Source organism: Watersipora subatra, chromosome 5 (genome assembly GCF_963576615.1).
Source record: "Watersipora subatra chromosome 5, tzWatSuba1.1, whole genome shotgun sequence".
Lineage (NCBI taxonomy): Eukaryota > Metazoa > Bryozoa > Gymnolaemata > Cheilostomatida > Watersiporidae > Watersipora > Watersipora subatra.
Window position 1 is genome coordinate 28,967,700 of NC_088712.1, and position 21,112 is coordinate 28,988,811.

Below are 21,112 nucleotides of genomic sequence, written 5' to 3' on the forward strand. Positions count from 1 at the left end.
ACTTCCGTAAATTTAGTGTGGATACTCATAGAATTTGTCTTTGGGCTTATAGTAATAAAAGGTTTATATGTGAATTAGAATCTTCAATTAATAATCAGAAACGTTCGTAAGTTTCTTTTGCCTTGCAATTGTTAGTCTGTGGAAAATATTAATCAAAGATCTAATGTAATCTAATTTAAAACTTCAACATAATAGAACATGGAAAAGCTTGTAATTTTGTAGGGTCATGCCGGAGAAAACATCACTTCAGGGTGCCTATAACTTTAGAGGCACCGAGTATGTCATAAACATGATAGTAAAAGGAGACTCCTTATTAACAGTTACGGTAGAAGATCGACTCACAGCCAACCAATGGAAAGGCTCATTTGATGCCGCTTGTAAGTGGTTGTGAAATTCACAAATTTAACATTTTTTATCTTTGGACTTGCTCTCTGGCATAAAAGCTTTGTTACTATGTTACAGACATTGAAGATATGACACATAAGACAGGAAACTATAAACAGTTTCACATATTTGTAAATATGCTGGAATCTGCCATATCTCAGGTAGATTTTTATATTTTTTCTATTGACTGCAGGTCATCAAAGCTTGTAGATATTCTTTCATGCATAGTCTATTACTATATTTATCATTTTTAATTAGAATATCGCATTGTTTAATGTAAATATTAAATATTTCTAACCAGTTTTTATCTTCAAAACTATGAGAGTTGAAATGATTTTGATTGAATATTGACCTTGCTAGTGCAATAACTAGCCTACTGACTAAGCATTTGGTTCTTAGTCAATCTATAAACTGTATAGCATTCGACTGGCTTTTAATGAAATTACATTTTATGGATGTTTCCATTTTTCTGTGGATGTTTTTTTAGCTTGTTTGAGCGAAAAGATGTGTATTTAGACATTGTAAAATAAAAAGTAACTATTGCTTATACAGTAGGTCTACTCAAAATTTTCCAACAATACCAAAGTGTATAAATAATAAGTACCGTAAAACCTCTATTTAAATGCCATGGCGCTCTATTTTTCAACCCTTTTTTATAGTGACGCTTAATTAGAGGTGACGTTCAAAAAGAAGGTGGCGTTGTATTTTTAAATAGCTCGTCATAATTTTGGTAAGATAAATTAAACTTGTTAGCTCTACAAATATATATTCAATGACAGGTAACATAAACAAAACCATATTCATAATACATGCATTAACAAAAATTACCATTTTCGAAACAAAAATATTTGCATTGTTTGCTCAACCAGTTGCGTTCTGGTCGTTGCTTTCGTTTTGACCCATTTTAACTTCTTCTAGCTCTTCAATACCTTCTACATTGTCTTCTGACCTCAACTCTTCTTGTGCACTGATGAACTAAACTGTTACGCGTTGCCGTTTAGAACACACCCGTCGCGCAAATAAAGAGAAACCATGTGTAATCTTGCACATCTGTGTTAAGCAGAAGTCGTAGCCTCAAAATGGTAGTGCAGATTCCATTGTGAATGTTAAACGGTTTTTCACATACGTCGAAGATTCAAAACCGCGTTAAACAAAGAACTACCATTAGCCTGATACAGTTACTAATATTTCTATGGTGTTGCTTTTGAAATCTTAACGAAAAACTGTCAAGCATTGGAGTTGAAGAATGGACATTGATACCGACAGTTACAACGAAAGGATTAATTGTTATTGCTGTAACCAAGTCATTATTAGTATCATCTTGTGGACAATTTTTAACTGATCACTTATGACTTAGAGATCAAAGAATGTCCAAGCGGCGCTCGAAAAGAGGTTTTACGGTGCATTTTTTCATGACGAGACCTGCTACCATTTATATTCACCAGTCTGTAGTGATCCTTTGTTTTTTGTTATGCCTGATTTTGTGAAAGTTATTTTATATCTAAACTAAAACTCACCCGTGTTAAAGATATTTATATTTCTGAAAGTTTGTCATCGTTGTATATGTCCAGCTATACATGCAGTTATATATGTCGCTATTAAAATGTTAGAATAAAGAATCAGCCATATGTAGCTGTTAAAATCTTTGAATGAAGAATCTAATATCGCAGGAGATTTGATCTCAGACTCTCCCATTCACCAGTTCGACGCCCTATCAATTTAGCCACATGAGCTTGATAGATTTGCTAGGCGATATATGTTACTATAAGGGAGCAAATACGCTACACTTTCGGTCACGACGCGAAGTCAAGGTGTAACATCATGAAAAGCCGTCGCTTTTATTATTAAGGTTACTCAAATTACCCATTGACAATGTGCCAGGCTAATAGCAAGTGGCAGGCAACTCTCATTACCTTTCATTGTTTATAAGCTGATTTTTAATACCCGGGCAACGCCGGGTAGCACAGCTAATATATATATGTATACACAAAATTTGGACAAATGATGAAGTGAGAAGTCAATGAACGTTTTATTCCAGAGTGTCTCTGAAATGTTTTCTGACACCTTAGTTCACTACATCAGATCGATGATGTCTATGATGTCTTACAATATATCCTGATATTCGATTACATATATTGTGTTTCTGATGTCACATGGCTTAATCTAGACTAGTGATTCAGTCACTATGGATTTGCTGACATTTGGAGATCTTGAGTTGTTGAGAAAAAGAAAAGCTGGTGTCGGTACTCACAGTATTCCAGGAGCCAACAACTCCTCGCTCACACAGAAGAGATATCTCATTTTAACCTATGCTGTAGAATTTGACAAGTAGGTGACAGTTTTAATATCATGCTATGTCCTAGACCATATACCAATGTTAGTATTTAGTGTATATAGTGATATACACCAATCAATTTGTTCCTTGCGGATTAAAACTCTCCGAAGATATACAGCTTGAGGTTTTAGTTTAGGCTTGTCTGGTTCGATGTAACATGAATTATTATTTGCGTAAAGCATTCTGATTGGCTGTGTTAGGAAAGAAAAGAATTGCTGAAAACTGATAAGTCAAAGCTTGTAAGAAATTGCAGTGAACTGTTATTGGTTACTCTACTACAGTAATGCTGAGACCTGGTTTTACATGAAATTATGTTATATGTGAAATCTTACGTTATTATGAAAGTCTTACGTTTTATATGAAATCTAAATTTGTGTACAGTAGAACCCCCTGCAACGCAAATAATCCGTTCCGAGGATGTTTACTTTATCGGGATTCCACTTTATCTGTAGCATAAAATACATGTAAATTGCCTAATCTGTTTCAAGATTGACCCAAACTCATCTCTCTAGTCCTTAAAAATGAAATAACTTAACTCATTAATTTAATGAATGTACAGCACCTGTGGTGTTATTTATTAGTTTGTATTAAAATTTTTCTCCTTTTTCTTATTATTTCCCTTGGTTCATTATTACAGTAATTTTATGTCAAGTTAAGCGCACACTTTCAACATGAATTTATATAAATTGTTTCAGTCTTTTTTTATCTACAGGAAATTCGATTCTACAAAGAAAAGAAAAAATATTGTAAATTCATTTTATATACATAATATAATGATAACAGATGCCCCTATCCATCGGTTTTTCTCGTAAGCGCGACCGAAGAGGTAATGATATTTTTAAGGCTAATTATGGAACTCTCGTCATTCAAATCTGATTTGAAAACTTGCACCAACTTTACACTTTGTGTAAATGAAATTTCTTACCAAACATGAAGCAAAAATTTTACATAAATTCTTTACACTATGCGGAATTAACGTAAAAGGAAGTTTACAATATGGGCGTGTCTACTGTGTATTAAGAATTGGTTCAAACTTGTGCAGTCTATAAACAGCAATGACTGTGGTGAGTTTTCATCATAAGTCTTCAGTGATAACTTATTTTGTTTGAAGGAGTTTTAAATTTCTATGTGGAGGTTAGATCAAAGTTTTTTGAGAAACCTGTTATATATTGTGTTAAAATTTTAATTGCTATACTAAAGTACAAAAGAACAGTTGCAGCTCTTGTCCGATTTCTGTTGTTGTTGCTAGAAACATGAAATCATAATCATTATCGCAAAACTTCAAACCTTTCTTGTTGCAAACATGGCCTGCCTTTTTAAATTACTTTCTCTTACTGTGTGGCTGATTTTGTTTAAGCATATTGTGGAGTAATCCACCCTACTTGTGACCTTATTCATCCAACTCTTTCTATCCAATGGACTAGAGGTATTTATTAGCTCATGTGTCATAGTCTAATTTTTGTATTCTTTGTTACAGAATTCACTACCCGCTTCCTCTGCCCTACGCTGGCAAACCAGACCCAGAGGTCTTGCAAGAAACCATTCGTCGTCTTCAGGCAGAAGTTAAAGCACTTCGTGCTCAGGTAGCATTTTTGCGGTCCTAGGTTAAATTAAATTTGTACATCATTTAATCTATACTCTTGTGGTTGAAGGTTGAATCAGTGTAGTATCTGGTCTTCATTTTCATATATTTTCAGTGAAATTAGTATACAATCTTATCTTGAAACTTTGACAAACTCTCTACTGTCAGACTAAGCTAAATTAAGCTGAACATGCAATGAGGTGTTTTAACCATAAGATCTAGGCTTCGCATGTTCACAGACAATAAAGTTACTTTTTTCCTTTTTCATATTTTATAATGAAAAGTGTCTGCGCTGTTTTTGAGTTATTTCAGTAGCCTTCAGTAAATGTTATGTGTTTCTTGAAAAGTTTTTTATGCCTTTGAAATGTCTCTGCTTCATAAATACTGGTAAGACGTGTTGAAAATTGAGGAAAAGTTCTTTCTTTTGCTTTTACAAAAGAAAAAAGGTTTTTTGCTTTTACAACAGTACTTTCTTTTGCGTTTGACCAGAAAAACAGTTTGAAATGTTACAGGTCCATTAGAATTACTCTGCAATGAGTTACTTTTAAACCTCCAATTGAATGCCACTACAGAAGAAGGGTTGAAAATGAAGCGCCATGGCATTCACTTAGAGGTTTTACTGTATTTGTAGTTACTCTGTTAGATGCTGATCAGGATGCCCTCCGCAGTGTTGCCTTGTTAATATCTTATGTATTGAGTTGTTTTGATAAGCTGTAATATTTACTGCGGTCCTAAGGTACACCTAGTCTCATCTGTAAATGATGCCACTCACATGCAATACGAGTGTTGATCAGTTTCATCACAAAGTAAATAAACAAACAAACACGATGATTTGTCTTAAGTGTTCTTAGGCGATCAGGTCATTAAAATCATGAAATGTATGCCCAAAGATTTGCACGCCGGTTTTAAGGGGCCTTTTTAAAGTTGACTGCTGCGTTTATTTTAATCAGCGACTCTCACAGACAAGATTTGCGAGATAGTAGATTACAGAGTTCCCTGTACCTTGAGATATTCTAACTGTACGTACAGTAAACTTTCTTTGTAGGACTCCAAAGACTACAGAATAAGGGAGTTGGATAAACTGAAGGCAGCGTGAGTCTCTCAATCTTCAATTTTATTGGATACTAGTTTAATGTCCGGCGTTGCCCGGGTAATAAAATTATTTGCACAGAAAATTTATGTTTATTTAACAAATAACTACAGTTACCATTCCAACTTTCCAACTTCATATCATGATAAAAGTGTTTTGTGCAGTTTAATTGAATTAAGAGAAAAAAATAAAACGGCTGTAAAGGTTTTTAAACTTTGTCAAATAACTGTAACTTCATATCATAATTCTCATGTTTACATATGTTGGAGTTATGTAGTGTTCTCATGTCTACGTATGTTGTAGTTATGTAGTGTTCTCATGTTTACATATGTTGTAGTTATGTAGTGTTCTCATGTCTATGTATGCTGTAGTTATGTAGTGTTCTCATGTCTATGTATGTTGTAGTTATGTAGTGTTCTCATGTTCACATATGTTGTAGTTATGTAGTGTTCTCATGCCTATGTATGCTGTAGTTATGTAGTGTTCTCATGTCTATGTATGTTGTAGTTATGTACTGTTCTCATGTCTATGTATGTTGTAGGTATGTAGTGTTATCATGTCTATGTATGTTGCAGTTATGTAGTGTTCTCATGTCTATGTATGTTGTAGTTATGTACTATTCTCATGTCTATGTATGTTGTTGTTATGTAGTGTTCTCATGTCTATGTATGTTGTAGTTACATGTATGTAGTGTTCTCATGTCTATGTATGTTGGAGTTATGTAGTGTTCTCATGTCTATGTATGTTGTAGTTACATGTATGTAGTGTTCTCATGTCAATGTATGTTGTAGTTATGTAGTGTTCTCATGTCTATGTATGTCGTAGTTATGTAGTGTTCTCATGTCTACGTATGTTGTAGTTATGTAGTGTTCTCATGTTTATGTATGTTGTAGTTATGTAGCGTTCTCATGTTTATGTATGTTGTAGTTATGTAGTGTTCTCATGTCTATGTATGTTGTAGATATGTAGTGTTCTCATATTTATGTATGTTGGAGTTATGTAGTGTTATCATGTCTATATATGTTGTAGTTATCTAGTGTTCTCATGTTTATGTATGTTGTAGTTATGTAGTGTTCGCATGTCTATGTATGTTGCAGTTATGTAGTGTTCTCATGTCTATGTATGTCGTAGTTATGTAGTGTTCTCATGTCTACGTATGTTGTAGTTATGTAGTGTTCTCATGTTTATGTATGTTGTAGTTATGTAGCGTTCTCATGTTTATGTATGTTGTAGTTATGTAGTGTTCTCATGTCTATGTATGTTGTAGATATGTAGTGTTCTCATATTTATGTATGTTGGAGTTATGTAGTGTTATCATGTCTATATATGTTGTAGTTATCTAGTGTTCTCATGTTTATGTATGTTGTAGTTATGTAGTGTTCGCATGTCTATGTATGTTGTAGTTATGTAGTGTTCTCATGTCTATGTATGTTGCAGTTATGTAGTGTTCTCATGTCTATGTATGTTGCAGTTATGTAGTGTTCTCATGTCTATGTATGTTGCAGTTATGTAGTGTTCTCATGTCTATGTATGTTGTAGTTATGTAGTGTTCTCATGTTTATGCATGTTGTAGTTATGTAGTGTTCGCATGTTTATGTCTGTTGTAGTTATGTAGTGTTCGCATGTCTATGTACATGTATGTTGCAGTTATGTAGTGTTCTCATGTCTATGTATGTTGTAGTTTTGAAGAGTTAAGTAGAGAGAAACAGAACGTCGAACAGGAGTATATTCTCTATAGGAAGGAGCTAAAGCACACTGCTGCTGGTGCAACTACTAAGGTTGGTAACCTTCCTCTGATTGGCCAGTCAATACAAATCGTAAGCCAATCATTCTCCTTATTTGTCTAGTTACTAAAACCTTTTCATTCGAGCTGGATTGTTTCTTTCTCATATGTATTTGGGTAAAGTCACAGTATTTCCGTTATTATACAAGGGACATCCTGAAGCACTTAAACTAGAATTGTGCTTTGAGTTTTTGGATTTTGGTAAACAATTTTCTCATGCTGAAGCAGTTCAGTAGGATGAACAGTTTAAGACAAAAAACTTTAAAATTGCTCAAGTCAATCCATAATTATAAGGTAATTAAGGCCCATCATACAAGGGACGCAGAAAAATCGCTAAAAACGAAACTTCAATTTTAGGCTGAAAACTCTGTGAAGTATATGCTCACATTTTAAATTCCTTTTAGCTGATGTTTGCTATGTATGTTTCAATGTTCAGTGTGAAAGAACTAACAGATTCCATTAATGTTTCTCATTAAACCACAGATTATTTACCACTAAGTTTGATCATACAAGGGACATCATACAACGGACATTTCGGATCACTTGATTTTTCCACAAATTTTATTGATAGACAGTAAAGTATCTAGCTAAAAGAAACAACAACCATTTTAATGGAATACTACATCTAAAACTAGCATGCACTGAAACCAAAACTAAAGCTATAGAGCTAAAAAATGTTGAGTTTACAGGAAGTGACCAGACATGTCAAAAAACGATAAATAATTGATATCTTAGATAAATATTGGAAATTAGATAAAGAAATGACAAATAAGATCACAAGGACATGCACCTTGCAAATTTACATGTATTTACGCTTATATTGACTGTAAGCAGCTTTGACTGCCTCAGCATTCAGCAGCCGATAGGCTCGACAATTGTTGTCGCATGGAATGAGCTCTGGGTTAATATCGAGGATAAAGTTAGAGTGGGTGACTTCGATATCTCTTGGGGTGGGCCACATCCATTTCTCTCCATTTCTTTTCATGTATTCGATTTTTAACATTTTAGATGTGACATCTTGTACTTGTCCGATGTAGTACTCTGTATCATATGCAACAGCCACCAGTTTGTTGTATGTACTAGCACTGTTTGACGGTAACGTGGTTGTGGTCGAGGTAGTTGTACTCGCATCAATCTGAGTTGTGAAGTCGGACCAACGTTTGGAAGCCACGGAGTCTTCAACAACAAATAGATGGTGTGCTTTTCGAATCCCAGGGAAAGGTAGGGCATGCTCCCACCTACTCTGTTCTGACAATTTAACCTCATCCATTTGTACGAGCAGTACGTTGATGTTTTTCAACACATTTTTCGCTATTTTAGCGAATGTATCCGCAGAGTTGACAAAATTCTCACTACTAAAGGATGAAAACAGAACCTTGCGCTTGGCTGTAACGCCAATACCATCTGCTGCACCCTTCCCATGGCCTGTCTCAAAAAACGACCAATCAGCAGTCGCATTAAGCTCATCTAAGTGGTGTTTGAGGTTTTGAACGGTGTAACGGTTCTTAAATTGCGAGCTTGGTCCGTCTGTAAAATAATGAACATGCTCAAATTCTGTATGCTTCCTCATGTCTTCTAAAATAGCTTTGTTAAACGCATATACACTGAGTTTGTCATGGTTAAGACAGTCACTTACTACGATGTAATTTCGGTGTTGTAAGTCCGCTCCGTCGGTCAGCCTGTAGTACACTACCGCAGTAAATATTGTTACAGATATTTGGTTATAGTACGCAGATTGTATTTCTACCGGCTGCTTGCAAACGAAATTTTCGCTGAAATCTTCATGTATTAGGACGTGACTTGGTGGGAGTTTTTCTTTTAACGCTGCCAGCTCTCGCTGCTGTCGATGGTCCCCATACTTATGGATTGGATATTTTCTGAGGTTTGTTTCGAACAATTCAAGAGCTTCGGAGCATGATAGAGTTTTCTGTATTTTGTTAACATACCCGTTTTCTCCTGATTCCCAACTGTAGAGTGTTATCTGGGTGGTTAAGCGGTCTCGTAGTTCATGAATCACATGGTCAATTTCTTCCGAACAAATCTCACACTTCCCTTCACAGCATGCTTCATTGTTAAGATCGCATAATGTAGCCTTTGTCATCTGGTGCATGTTACTGATGCCTATCGGAATTAAGCTGGCCTGGTGGAATGCTGTAAAGCACAGTTCGGAGTTCTCACATATAATACATGCACAAACAACTTGTTCATTTTCACTGATAGGCAAAACATATGGAGGTCGTAGCGATTTGAATTTAGTTAGTCCTATGGTAATTTCTGGGTTCTTCTCACAAAATATTACATAAGCATCAGACAGAGTGTAACATAAATAGCGTTTTTGATAAGAAGTCCTTTCACCATTCTTCTTCACTGATTTATGATCTTTCATCCCTGGCATGATTCTGCTAATTTGGTTCTCGAGGTAGAAGTTTATTACACACTCTGTATCTGTGTCAGGCAAGGAATCTGAACGTGTTTTCCTGCAAAAGAGAAACGGAAGTTGCTGTAGCTACATTTTACAACCAAAAAAGACCCTTGCAGAAGTTAGGGATTGATCCATCTAGAAAAAGTGTGGTAAAAATATGATGTGAAAGCATAAAACGAAGCATGTTATGATGCACATGTGGAAAAGATTATCATTCATGTCTATCTTACCTTTCTTTACTATCGAGTTGGCGACGAGCATGTTTCACCGCAATATCCTTTTTGGATGGCGTCAAATTGGATAGAGCTTTTCCGAGAACTATTGCTCGCTTAGTAGGGGATTTTGGCAATGCCTTCTGTACCTTCCGTGATGCTTTTCCTGTAAAAAAATTAGAGCACTTGGTTATTAACCTTTGATACTTGTACTTGCTACAAAGTGATCAAAGTCAAAATTTTATAACACAATTCTTATTAATTAAAACCAATGCAATTGAACTGATTGATTTTGTTACAACTTACCAAGTGCTTGAGTAGTTGTGCATCCTGGTGTTGACTGATTACTGGTGCTTGCTTTCAGCTCATGAGCCTTCTGACGCTGAGCAGCCTTCTTGAGCCGTTCCTTCTCTCTTCGAGTAGCCCTTTGCTCCTCTGTAAGGCTGGCTGTTACTTTTGCCCATGCCTGGCGTACTTGTTGCGAATGCTTAGCCTTGCACAGCTCTGGATTTTCCGATTTCTTTTTAGCTATATATTTCCTTTGCGCGGCACAATGAGCTGCAGGCCTGTCTTTGACAACCTTTACCGTTGACATTCCGGTTGAGACAGGCAGCTTGTGAAAAGTAATTGTTCTATTGCATTGACCAGCAGCAGTGTCTTGATGGGATTATTTATTAAGGTAGCCAGTCAGGCAATCACAAGCCGACAATGCTATGAGAAAATATGCCAAGGCCAACTCATGAAGCCATCACTATTCAGATCGCGAGAAACTAAATTTCGACATAATGGGATTAAGTGCAATTAGGCTGGGAATATGTTGGGTACAGAAAAGATTATGGCCTTCCTCCACCAACAATGGTTAAGAAACCACTAACCATTTAAAATTAAGTTACGGACTGCCGAGTATAATAACTTTCGTATGTATGTTAACTATACCTCATGAAAATTGTCTAAAATAACATGGCCATCTTTTCAACGCTACTATTGTGTCATGAACATTTTCTTAATTTTTCTCAAGTAATTAAATTATTTTAAAAAACTAAACATGCCATCATGAACCTCTCATGGTACTATCGGAAAATTCTAACTATAAATTTTTTCACATGATTTGTTTTCAAAAAAAACAAAAAAATGGTGCCCAAATTATCATACAAGGGACACGCATGTATTTGGAATGCCTCTTAAGCAAGATTTATTAAGGTTAGAACTTTGGAAACTTTTCCAGTCATAGAAACTTAATTGGATTAAGAGGTTCCTGGTGACACAATTTGCAATTTAAAATATGCATCTAAAAAAATCCAAAAAATCCAATGTCCCCTGTATGATCACATAATCGTCTCTTGCTGCTTAATTTTCTCAATTTCATGAAAATCGTTCATTATTTTTAAAAATCATTATTAGTTATGGAAAGTTTGGACTTTTAGCTTTCCAATGATGTGTAAAACTTGGTTCTATGATAAAACTTAAAAATCACATCTTTGGTTTCACAATACTGTGATTTGACCCATTTATGAAAGAGATATGTTTTGGTAGGGTTCTCTTCTTTTCTTGTTGGCCACTTCATCTTTTTTTCACAGGTTTATTTGTCGCAGGTTTACTCATCACAGGTTTATTTGTCGCACATTTATTTGTCGCATGTTAATTTGTCGTAGGTTTATTTGTTGCAGATTTACTCGTCGCAGGTTTACTTGTCGCAGGTTTATTTGTCGCACATTTATTGGTCGCATGTTCATTTGTCATAGGTTTATTCGTCGCAGGTTTACTTGTTGCAGGTTTATTTGTTGCAGGTTTATTTGTTGCAGATTTATTTGTTGCAGGTTTATTTATGAATAGAGGGTTAATAGTTTAAGCTTGTGTTTATATTCACTAGAAAACTGGAGAGCAAAGGGTAAGGTTTATTATTTGCTTACGTTTCTCACTTATTAGTTGATTATTTCTCTTCTTACTAGCTAGAGAGCCTGTTCACACTCGAGTCTGATCAACTTATTGTTCCACTTCTTCTTATACCATGATTAGTTCATCAGCTCTCGGGCCTAGAGCACCCTGTGAACACATGGTTAGGGTTTGATTCCTGAACAGGCCACTGATGGTGACTAGAAGGCCATTCAACACCTAAACTGCTTCTTCATACCGCAAATCTAGTTAGGGTTGTAATTATAGTGCGTAAATTGATCAGTGATTTGTCATATGACAGCATCTCTTTGGCTCAGCTCAGATAGTAGCTCTTGCTTTAGTACTTGACAAACATTAGCAGAGCTCAAAACAGACTTTTCATTGAATAGGACATTCAGACATCACATATCCTACATAGTTGCGTAGGCAAATTTTAATTTGCTTGTAGGAAGTAGCGCAGTGTTACCGTTCCTACAAAAACACAGCATTGTTATACAATAAATTCTAAGGGTAATATTTGTTTCGAAATATTAGAAAGTGCAAAGTTGGAGTCTAAATTTTGATTATATTAATCAGTAGTGCATTAAGTCAAACGGTAAAATTACTTCCTGTTGAAATTTATAAAGATACTGACGCTAAAGAATCGAGTAAATTCGAAATATATATACCAGATATACAGTTAACTCTCTTGACTCATCTGCATTTACATAGGCGAATAGTCTGTGACATAGCGTTCTCGTTACATAATTCAGACCTTGAAACGATGATATACTAGTCCTGCAGTAACTATCCTGAAAAGAAATCTATATAGAGCAACCTGCAACAGCCAATCACCATCGCTGAAGTGATGCACATTGCACAGACTGTTGCGGATGTTCGGTGAAATTTCGGAAAAGTTTGGCATACTGCTATTATTCTCGACAAATCCGCACTGCTTCAACGATATCCTCAGTTTATGGTACGCATAGTCAGCGAATAAGTGATGGGAGGACAACTCCGATATACCACAATACACTGTGAACCAGTCTTTAGCATCACTGACAGTAAGAGGGAATTTTACGGTGTCTCTCCTCTTTACACAGCACACTGGTTTTTGGACAGAAAGTTCTTCAAATGTTCCCCTTATCCACCTCTTGATGCTGTATGGTATTACTATGACTCATCAAGATTGAAAAATGATGAGTATGGACTGTAATCAGCAGTTGATGGCCTGTGGTCTATATTAGTCAGCAGCCTGTGCTCTACTGCCCATAGTCTATTATTGTCCGTGGTCAATACCATAGGTTATAATTTTTAGGTTGATCCCAAGATATGCAGAATGTGGTAAAATAACTAAAACAAACACATAATTATCCTAACACATTCAAACAAGTAAAGTTTAAACTTCACAGTTGTAGCTTCTAGTAATTTGACTGAATGAACTGCTTTGATTTCGTTTGCTAGCTAGAACTGTCGAGAGAGCTTAGGGCATTCATGACTGGTTGCAGGAGATTCGGGTGCTGAAGGGAGTTGTCAAAAACCTTGAGGAAGAGTTGATGAAGGAGAAAGCCAAACACCAAAGAGCAACAGCTAAAAAAAGAAAAGAATGTCAGGATTTGCACGAAGAGGTTGGCAAATATTTGCTATAATAGACACATAGAGGAGGAGAGCAGATATTTGCTATAATAGACACATAGATGAGAAGAGTAGATACTTGCTATTATTATAATAGACACATAGATGAGGAGAGTAGATACTTGCTGTAATAGACACATAGATAAGGAGAGTAGATACTTGCTATAATAGACACATAGAAGAGGAGAGTAGATACTTGATATAATAGACACATAGATAAGGAGAGTAGATACTTGCTATAATAGACACATAGATGAGGAGAGTAGGTACTTGCTATAATAGACACATAGATGAGGAGAGTCGATACTTGCTATAATAGACACTTAGATGAGGAGAGTAGATACTTGCTATAATAGACACATAGATGAGGAGAGTAGATACTTGCTATAATAGACACATAGATGAGGAGAGTAGGTACTTGCTATAATAGACACATAGATGAGGAGAGTTGATACTTGATTTAATAGACACTTAGATGAGGAGAGTAGATACTTGCTGTAATAGACACATAGATGAGGAGAGTAGATACTTGCTGTAATAGACACATAGATGAAGAGAGTAGATACTTGCTATAATAGACACATAGATGAGGAGAGTAGATACTTGCTATAATAGACACTTAGATGAGGAGAGTAGATACTTGCTATAATAGACACTTAGATAAGGAGAGTAGATACTTGATATAATAGACACATACAGTAGATGAGAAGAGTAGATACTTGCTGTAATAGACACATAGATGAGGAGAGTAGATACTTGCTGTAATAGACACATAGATGAGGAGAGTAGATACTTGCTGTAATAGACACATAAATGAGGAGAGTTGATACTTGATTTAATAGACACTTAGATGAGGAGAGTAGGTACTTGCTGTAATAGACACATAGATGAGGAGAGTAGATACTTGTTATAATGGACACATAGATGAGGAGAGTAGATACTTGAAGTAAAAGACACATAGCTGAAAAGAGTAGATACTTGATATAATAGTAATCAAGTCTTTCAACTAACTCATCATATTTCGGTATTATCAGAAACATTAAATAAGTTCTTTTTTTTCCAAATTTTCCAGTTTAGGCGTGATTTAGGCATATTGGGTTACTTCAAGGCCCAGTTATTAAATATGCTTATGGGTTATTTAAACCTGGATGAGCATCTTTCTGCGCAATTTCTGTTTCTGGGAACTGCTTTTTTCAATTGCGGTAACAATAAACTGAGATTGTTTTTAGTTTTCAGGTAGAAAGTGCAACTCAATACTGTTTTTGCCAGGAACTAATTCTTCCCTGCAGATGAAAAATTTAGCAGTGAGCTAAAGTTACTCAGTTATTAGAGTACAGCCAGATGTCAATATACAAGGGTAGTCTTGTTTAATAAAGTACCGTACTTTTCGGACTATTAGCCGCTACTTTTTTCTGATGGTTTGTGAGCCATGCGGCTTATATAAAGGTGTGGCTATTCTGTGGTGTTTTTTTTCCCCGCTAGGGCGCATTAACCGTAATCTCCGGTTAGTGCGTCTCTAGCGGAAAAAGAAAACACGAAACAATTCCTAACGGTACTGTTCCGTTAGGCACTAGGCTAAAAAGCATCTGCTAATTTGGAACAGTGCCTAACGGCACTGTTCCGTATTGACCAGCAAAGTTGCTGCCGTGTTAAAAAGCACCGTCATTGGTTCTGCGGCCTATACAAAAGTTGCGGCCTATGTATTGTTTTATTATCGGTTTTTTGAAAATAAAGCAGATGCGGTTTATATAGGGGTGCGGTTAATAGTCCAAAAAGTACAGTAGATGCTCCTGCAATGTACATAATTCGTTTTGAAATGAATACTTTATAGGATTTTTACGTTACACGAACCATGAAATACGTCTAAATGGGCTCATCTCTTTTCTCTCCAAAGGGCAGCAACAGAACAAACAATGTGTTCAAGGCTAACTATGACTCTCTCATTATTCAAATTGAATTGGAGTATTTGCACCGACTTGATGCTTTAGTAATTTTTTACGTAATGTCAAGTAGAAACGAGATAAAGTCTTTAAATTTTGTGGAATTTACGTAAAAAGAGATTTATGTTATAAGAGCGTTTACTGTATTTGCTTCCTATGTTAAAACTTTTATATGTTATTGTAAATACTTAGATTATTAAAAGAATACATTTCATTTTGTTTAGTTTGTTGCCCAAAAACAATGATAATGGCTTAAAACGATCACAGGTAATATTAAAACAAATGCAATATATGAAATATGTAAAAAAATCTAAACACCTAAATTATATGTAAAAATTAAATGATAATCATAATCTGTCAGGCATTTAATGCGTTAAAAAGACGTTTATATGCGTTAAAAAGGTGTTTATATGCGTTAAAAAGGCGTTTATATGCGTTAAAAAGGTGTTTATATGCGTTAAAAAGGCGTCTATATGTGTAGCTACTTGATTTTAGAGATGTGTGAATTTTATTTTCTCTCGACTCTTATTTTCATTTTGTGTTTCGAGATATTTTAGGCGTCATTTGTAGGATGTTACTCTATGTTGAGACGAATACTTGCTCAACTTTTATGTGATATCAAAAATTTCATACGTAGAGGTGATCAGAAGTTGAGGTTAGACTGTATAAAGTGTGCCCTCAGGTCACAATGTCCGTGGTATATGATTTTTTTGCCTTATGACGTGGAACATGATGTTTTTCGTCCCCCCATATGACATTTTTTTGCCATATGACATCAACAAATATTTCTCTAGAAATTCCAATTTGGCAGTCAGTTTACTGAATACGTCGGAATAATGAAGATGCCGATATGCTATTCATCTAAATACTTCCCACAGCGCTTGAAAGAGATCCGATGCTCACTCTCTCTCTCTCAGTTCAGTGTTATTCGTTATTAGTTATAGGGAAAACAAAACCGGAAACAGATAGATGATAAAATTTAGACGATGAAAAAGTTAAAGTTTAGTTTAGTAAAATAGATACTAGACATTATCTTCAAGTGTGTGTTTAGTAAGCTAAATTCATCTAAGTTAAATTGAAAGCTTATGTTATACATCTGTCTTGAAGGTAAGAGCTTCCTATAGTATGTACTGCACGTACTACATTGTAACGTTACATCTTGTTGCAGAGCATAATCGGTAAATACACTAAATACACTAAAATTACTGTATGTAACTATAGTTACTAAGATTAATATACTATTTTGTTACTGATTTTTAATATGTACAACACTTATATAAAATTTTGATGGTTTGTATCAGAGGGTGTTTGCATTAGATATTTACTACAAGTTTCTGTACCCCTCTATATGATATTTTCACCTTACTATACCAACACTGGAACCAATTAATATTGAATGGGGGGCTCTACTGTAATCTGCTAGACTCGTTAAATACATGTAACACGTTAGAATGTTAACTTGAGTTTTGGAGTTGTGCTTTTACATCACAATGAGTTTCTGAGAAATAGTTTTATTGCTCAATTTTAAATCTATTGTTTTTAATGTTATTACATGGACAAATTATTGTAAACTGCTGGATGACATCATATCCTGTTTTAATCTATCATTCTTAAGTAGTGCGAAGGCTGCGCTCTTTTAACTAATAAAGTTATGTTTGAGGTTAGTAAGTGTTTAATTATATCTAACTAAATATGTACTTGTAGGTCCAGGAACTGCGAGTGGCAGAGAGAACTCTTAAAGTCAGAGTTAAAAGTTTGACCAATGAATTGGCAGTTTACAAACGAAAGGCAATTGCTGTTGAACATAGTCAACCAATGGCTCGACAAGGGAGGGCGGATCGGCAGAGAAACAGTGTCTCCTCTTTCAGTAGGGATAGGTCAGTAGTGTTAGTGGCGGAGCCATGAGACACATTGTGTTGACCTAACCAGTTGTTAGTAATAACCTATTCTGTTGTTAGTATTGACTTATTCTTGTTAGTACTGACTTATTCATTTATTAGTACTGACTTATTCTGTTGTTGGTATTTACTTTTTCAGTTGTTAGTGTTGACCTGTTTAGTTGTTAGCATTGACCTATTCAGTTGTTAGTATTGACTTTTTCTGTTGTTAGTACTGACTTATTCTGTTGTTAGTACTGACTTATTCAGTTGTTAGTACTGACCTGTTCAGTTGTTAATACAAACCTATTCAGTTGTTAGTAATGACCGATTCAGTTGTTAGTACTGACCTATTCAGTTGTTCGTATTGACCTATTCAGTTGTTAGTATTGACTTATTCTGTTGTTAGTACTGACTTATTCAGTTGTTAGTACTGACCTGTTCAGTTATTAATACAAACCTATTCAGTTGTTAGTAATGACCGATTCAGTTGTTATTACTGACCTATTCAGTTGTTAGTAATGACCGATTCAGTTGTTAGTACTGACCTGTTCAGTTATTAATACAAACCTATTCAGTTGTTAGTAATGACCGATTCAGTTGTTAGTACTGACCTATTCAGTTGTTAGTAATGACCTATTCAGTTGTTAGTACTGACCTGTTCAGTTGTTAATACAAACCTATTCAGTTGTTAGTAATGACCGATTCAGTGGTTAGTACTGACCTATTCAGTTGTTCGTATTGACCTATTCAGTTGTTAGTATTGACTTATTCTGTTGTTAGTACTGACTTATTCAGTTGTTAGTACTGACCTGTTCAGTTATTAATACAAACCTATTCAGTTGTTAGTAATGACCGATTCAGTTGTTATTACTGACCTATTCAGTTGTTAGTAATGACCGATTCAGTTGTTAGTACTGACCTGTTCAGTTATTAATACAAACCTATTCAGTTGTTAGTAATGACCGATTCAGTTGTTAGTACTGACCTATTCAGTTGTTAGTAATGACCTATTCTGTTACTTTTGCTGATCCTAAATTTTCTCTTTGCACTATATTACCATAGTATATCTGGAAACACTCCGCTCAATTTTTGCTGCAGTTTTTCTATTTTTGTTTTAACTTTTGATGCAAGTTATACCAGTGATAGTGTATATTAATGTAGTTTAATTTGGTTTATTTCAGGGATGCATAATCTAAAAATTTTTTATCTGCCAGGTCAACTTCTCGAGACAGGGGAAGGCCGGCATCACGAGACAGGGGAAGGCCGGCATCACGAGACAGGGCCAGGCCAGCGTCACAAGAGAGGGGGAGGTCAGCATCTCTGGAAAGGCCTCGATCCGTGGAACGACGCACAAGCTCTAGGTATGGTACACCAAGCTCCCGGCTCACCTCTCCTTTAAATAGGAGGACAACTCCGTATGATAGACGACCATCACCATATACAAGAGAGTTGAAGAATGCTGACATCAGAACTAGGTCTAGTCTAGGTAGAACTCCTTCCCCCGGACATAGCTGTCGACCTTCACCGGCAGGTTGGTAATTTAGAATTTAATTGGGTAGAAACATGGAAGTCTGGGAGATGTTGTATACAAATCTGTATAAAATAACTATTGACATTTTAGACTGGTGTAAAATACAAATGGGTCATGATCACAGAAACCATGGTTAAGTCGGGTGTGTGAGATTTGGAGCTATCTACACTAGCAGAAGGAGAAAATTCTCACAATTGTTTTGCAAAAAAGATTTTGATTTTAGCTCAATTACAGCAGATTTTATGGTTAATAAACTGAATGCATGTTCACCATTAGTGCGAAAACATAGTTCTGAGAAACCTGGTGTTAAAGTTTGAGAAATGAAAACCAATGCACAATTTTGTCTACATTTCAAAACGTCATAGCAACCAATATCAAGAAATTGTGATATTTATCTAGATTTCTGTATTTATATCCAAAAAATTATGCTGAATTTAAAAATCTAAACAGATATTTGCTAGCTGTCATAGAAACAACTGTATATCTATTAGAAAATGTATTACTTATTTTTAATTTTGCAGATATTAAAAATGGCTTGGCAGTAACTCGATTTTGGGCACAACGGTAGTATCACCAACAAAATCTTTAGAAAAAATAACAGTGACATATTGCACACCATCAGACACTATATTCTCCAATCTTGTAAATTCGAATGATTATTCTTATAATTAAATATTATAAGAATCGTTAAGAAAATATCATCGTCATTCTCCTTATTTTCACTGCTTTCGACATCAGTTGGAATACCAAAGTACTCATTAGAAGTGTCCAAAATGTCAGAGTTATTTTTAAAATCGGCAAAAAAGAATCGATTACTTTTATCGGACACCATTTTTCAGCACTTCCTGTTTAGCATAGCAACGGTTTTAAGGGGGTTTTTCCAAAGGTTAGAGACTTCTATTGGCTAAGCTGACTTCAGATTCAGAAAGATCACTCTTTGATTGGTCCAGATGCATGTGTTGCAAAAATCGTTACCAATACTATAAATTCAGATAGTCCAGCTTCAAAGTCGGATAACTAAACTTCGTGATTTGCGACTTCACCATGATTTCTGTGACCATGACCCAAATTGTTATTTTGGTTACTGGGCATATGAGACATAACAAGCAGAATTTAGTTTGTTGATATGTCACAGCTGGTGATTGCTGTGTCATGGTGGCCTTGCTATGTTGTTGACAGGAACAGCTCGCGCTTGTCATGTCATGGTGGCCTTACTATGTGATTGACAGGAACAGCTGGTGCTTGTCATATGGTGTCCTTATTGTGTCATTGACAGACACAGCTGGTGATTGTCATGTCATAATAGCCTTACTATGTCATTGACAGGCACAGGTGGTGCTTATCATGTCATGGTATCCTTACTATGTCATTGACAGGCACAATAGGTGATTGTCATGTCTTGGTAACCTTATTGCGTCATAGACAGGCACAGCTGGTGATTATCAAGTCATGATAACCTTGCTGTAACATTGACAGGAACAAGAAAGCCCAGATTTGATCCGACAGCATATATAGCAGAAAAGAAACGACAGCAATCGACACGCTCTAGGTCTAGCCCTGGAATGTATAATGAAAAACACAATTCAGGTAAGGCACAGTGACCATTAGTGTCGGCAACTGAATCTCGTATGAATTGAGGTTGATTGTTTTTTCTCGTTGCTCCTTAGGCTCAGTTATTGCCTAGAAACTTGCTAGCTTCAGGTCTAATCCTAGTTGAGTCTGTTTGCATAAGCTTTTGGCAGTTTTCAGCATCCTTTGCAGTACATTTGAGCTAAGTTTGTAAAGTTCATCATGTTGGCTGGCTGGTACTTGTCAGCACATCACCTTAAGTTTTGTCAGTGGCAACGGAAATCTTATATCAAATTTGTCACAGATTCCCTCAATTCTCAAATATTTATGTATGCATCATAGAGTTATGAAAGAACTTAGTCATAGAGTTATACATGTGGCATGGAATAGTAGGCTATTCACTGGAAGACTGCCTAGTTCTCCGCTGTGTGATGACGGTTGAATGTTGTTGTGTTGTCTACAGGCTCGGGTCGGCTTCGGCCTGTCAGATCTTCTCCTGCGCAGGCTGACTATAGGTGTTCCAGCAACATCTACAGGGGGCGGAGTAGGGAACGGACTGTAAACCATGTTTCACGAGGAAGGACTTCTTCTGGTGAGTGCTAGCGACTTGAAAAAGGTCATACAATGGTTTATGGCATTCATGGCCGACTAAGGCTGTTGAAGGAATCCTTATCCAAGTCGTAAACTTTGTGAATATGCTTGAAGGAACTCTACGATCAAAAGTACAAAGCTGTTTCTTCTGACCTTCTCGCTAGTAGAACTTGTCAATTGGATAGAGATAGTGTTAGATAGTAGCCACTGTAAAGCAGCATCTCATTTGCAAGACATTCAAATAAAGCATTTGTTGTGTGTCATAACTGTTGATCTGTAATGCTTT

The 21,112-nt window shown here is 35.8% G+C and overlaps 1 protein-coding gene across 3 annotated transcripts in view; it reads left to right on the forward strand.

Annotated features, from left to right (window-relative positions):
• Positions 1–226: 226 nt before the first annotated feature.
• The window catches only part of LOC137396412 (centrosomal protein CCDC61-like), a 29,660-nt gene continuing 8,774 nt past the window's right edge, over positions 227–21,112 (forward strand). The window contains exons 1-12 of one of the 3 annotated variants that reach the window (XM_068082676.1): positions 227–377; positions 463–545; positions 2,552–2,712; positions 4,197–4,302; positions 5,347–5,393; positions 7,073–7,169; positions 11,679–11,696; positions 13,189–13,308; positions 16,960–17,132; positions 18,350–18,666; positions 20,143–20,253; positions 20,699–20,827. In XM_068082676.1, the coding sequence (XP_067938777.1) occupies positions 227–377; positions 463–545; positions 2,552–2,712; positions 4,197–4,302; positions 5,347–5,393; positions 7,073–7,169; positions 11,679–11,696; positions 13,189–13,308; positions 16,960–17,132; positions 18,350–18,666; positions 20,143–20,253; positions 20,699–20,827 (1,513 nt within the window). The remainder of the gene's footprint in view (positions 378–462; positions 546–2,551; positions 2,713–4,196; positions 4,303–5,346; positions 5,394–7,072; positions 7,170–11,678; positions 11,697–13,188; positions 13,309–16,959; positions 17,133–18,349; positions 18,667–20,142; positions 20,254–20,698; positions 20,828–21,112) is intronic. The other 2 variants (XM_068082678.1, XM_068082679.1) reach the window with 2 other exon arrangements.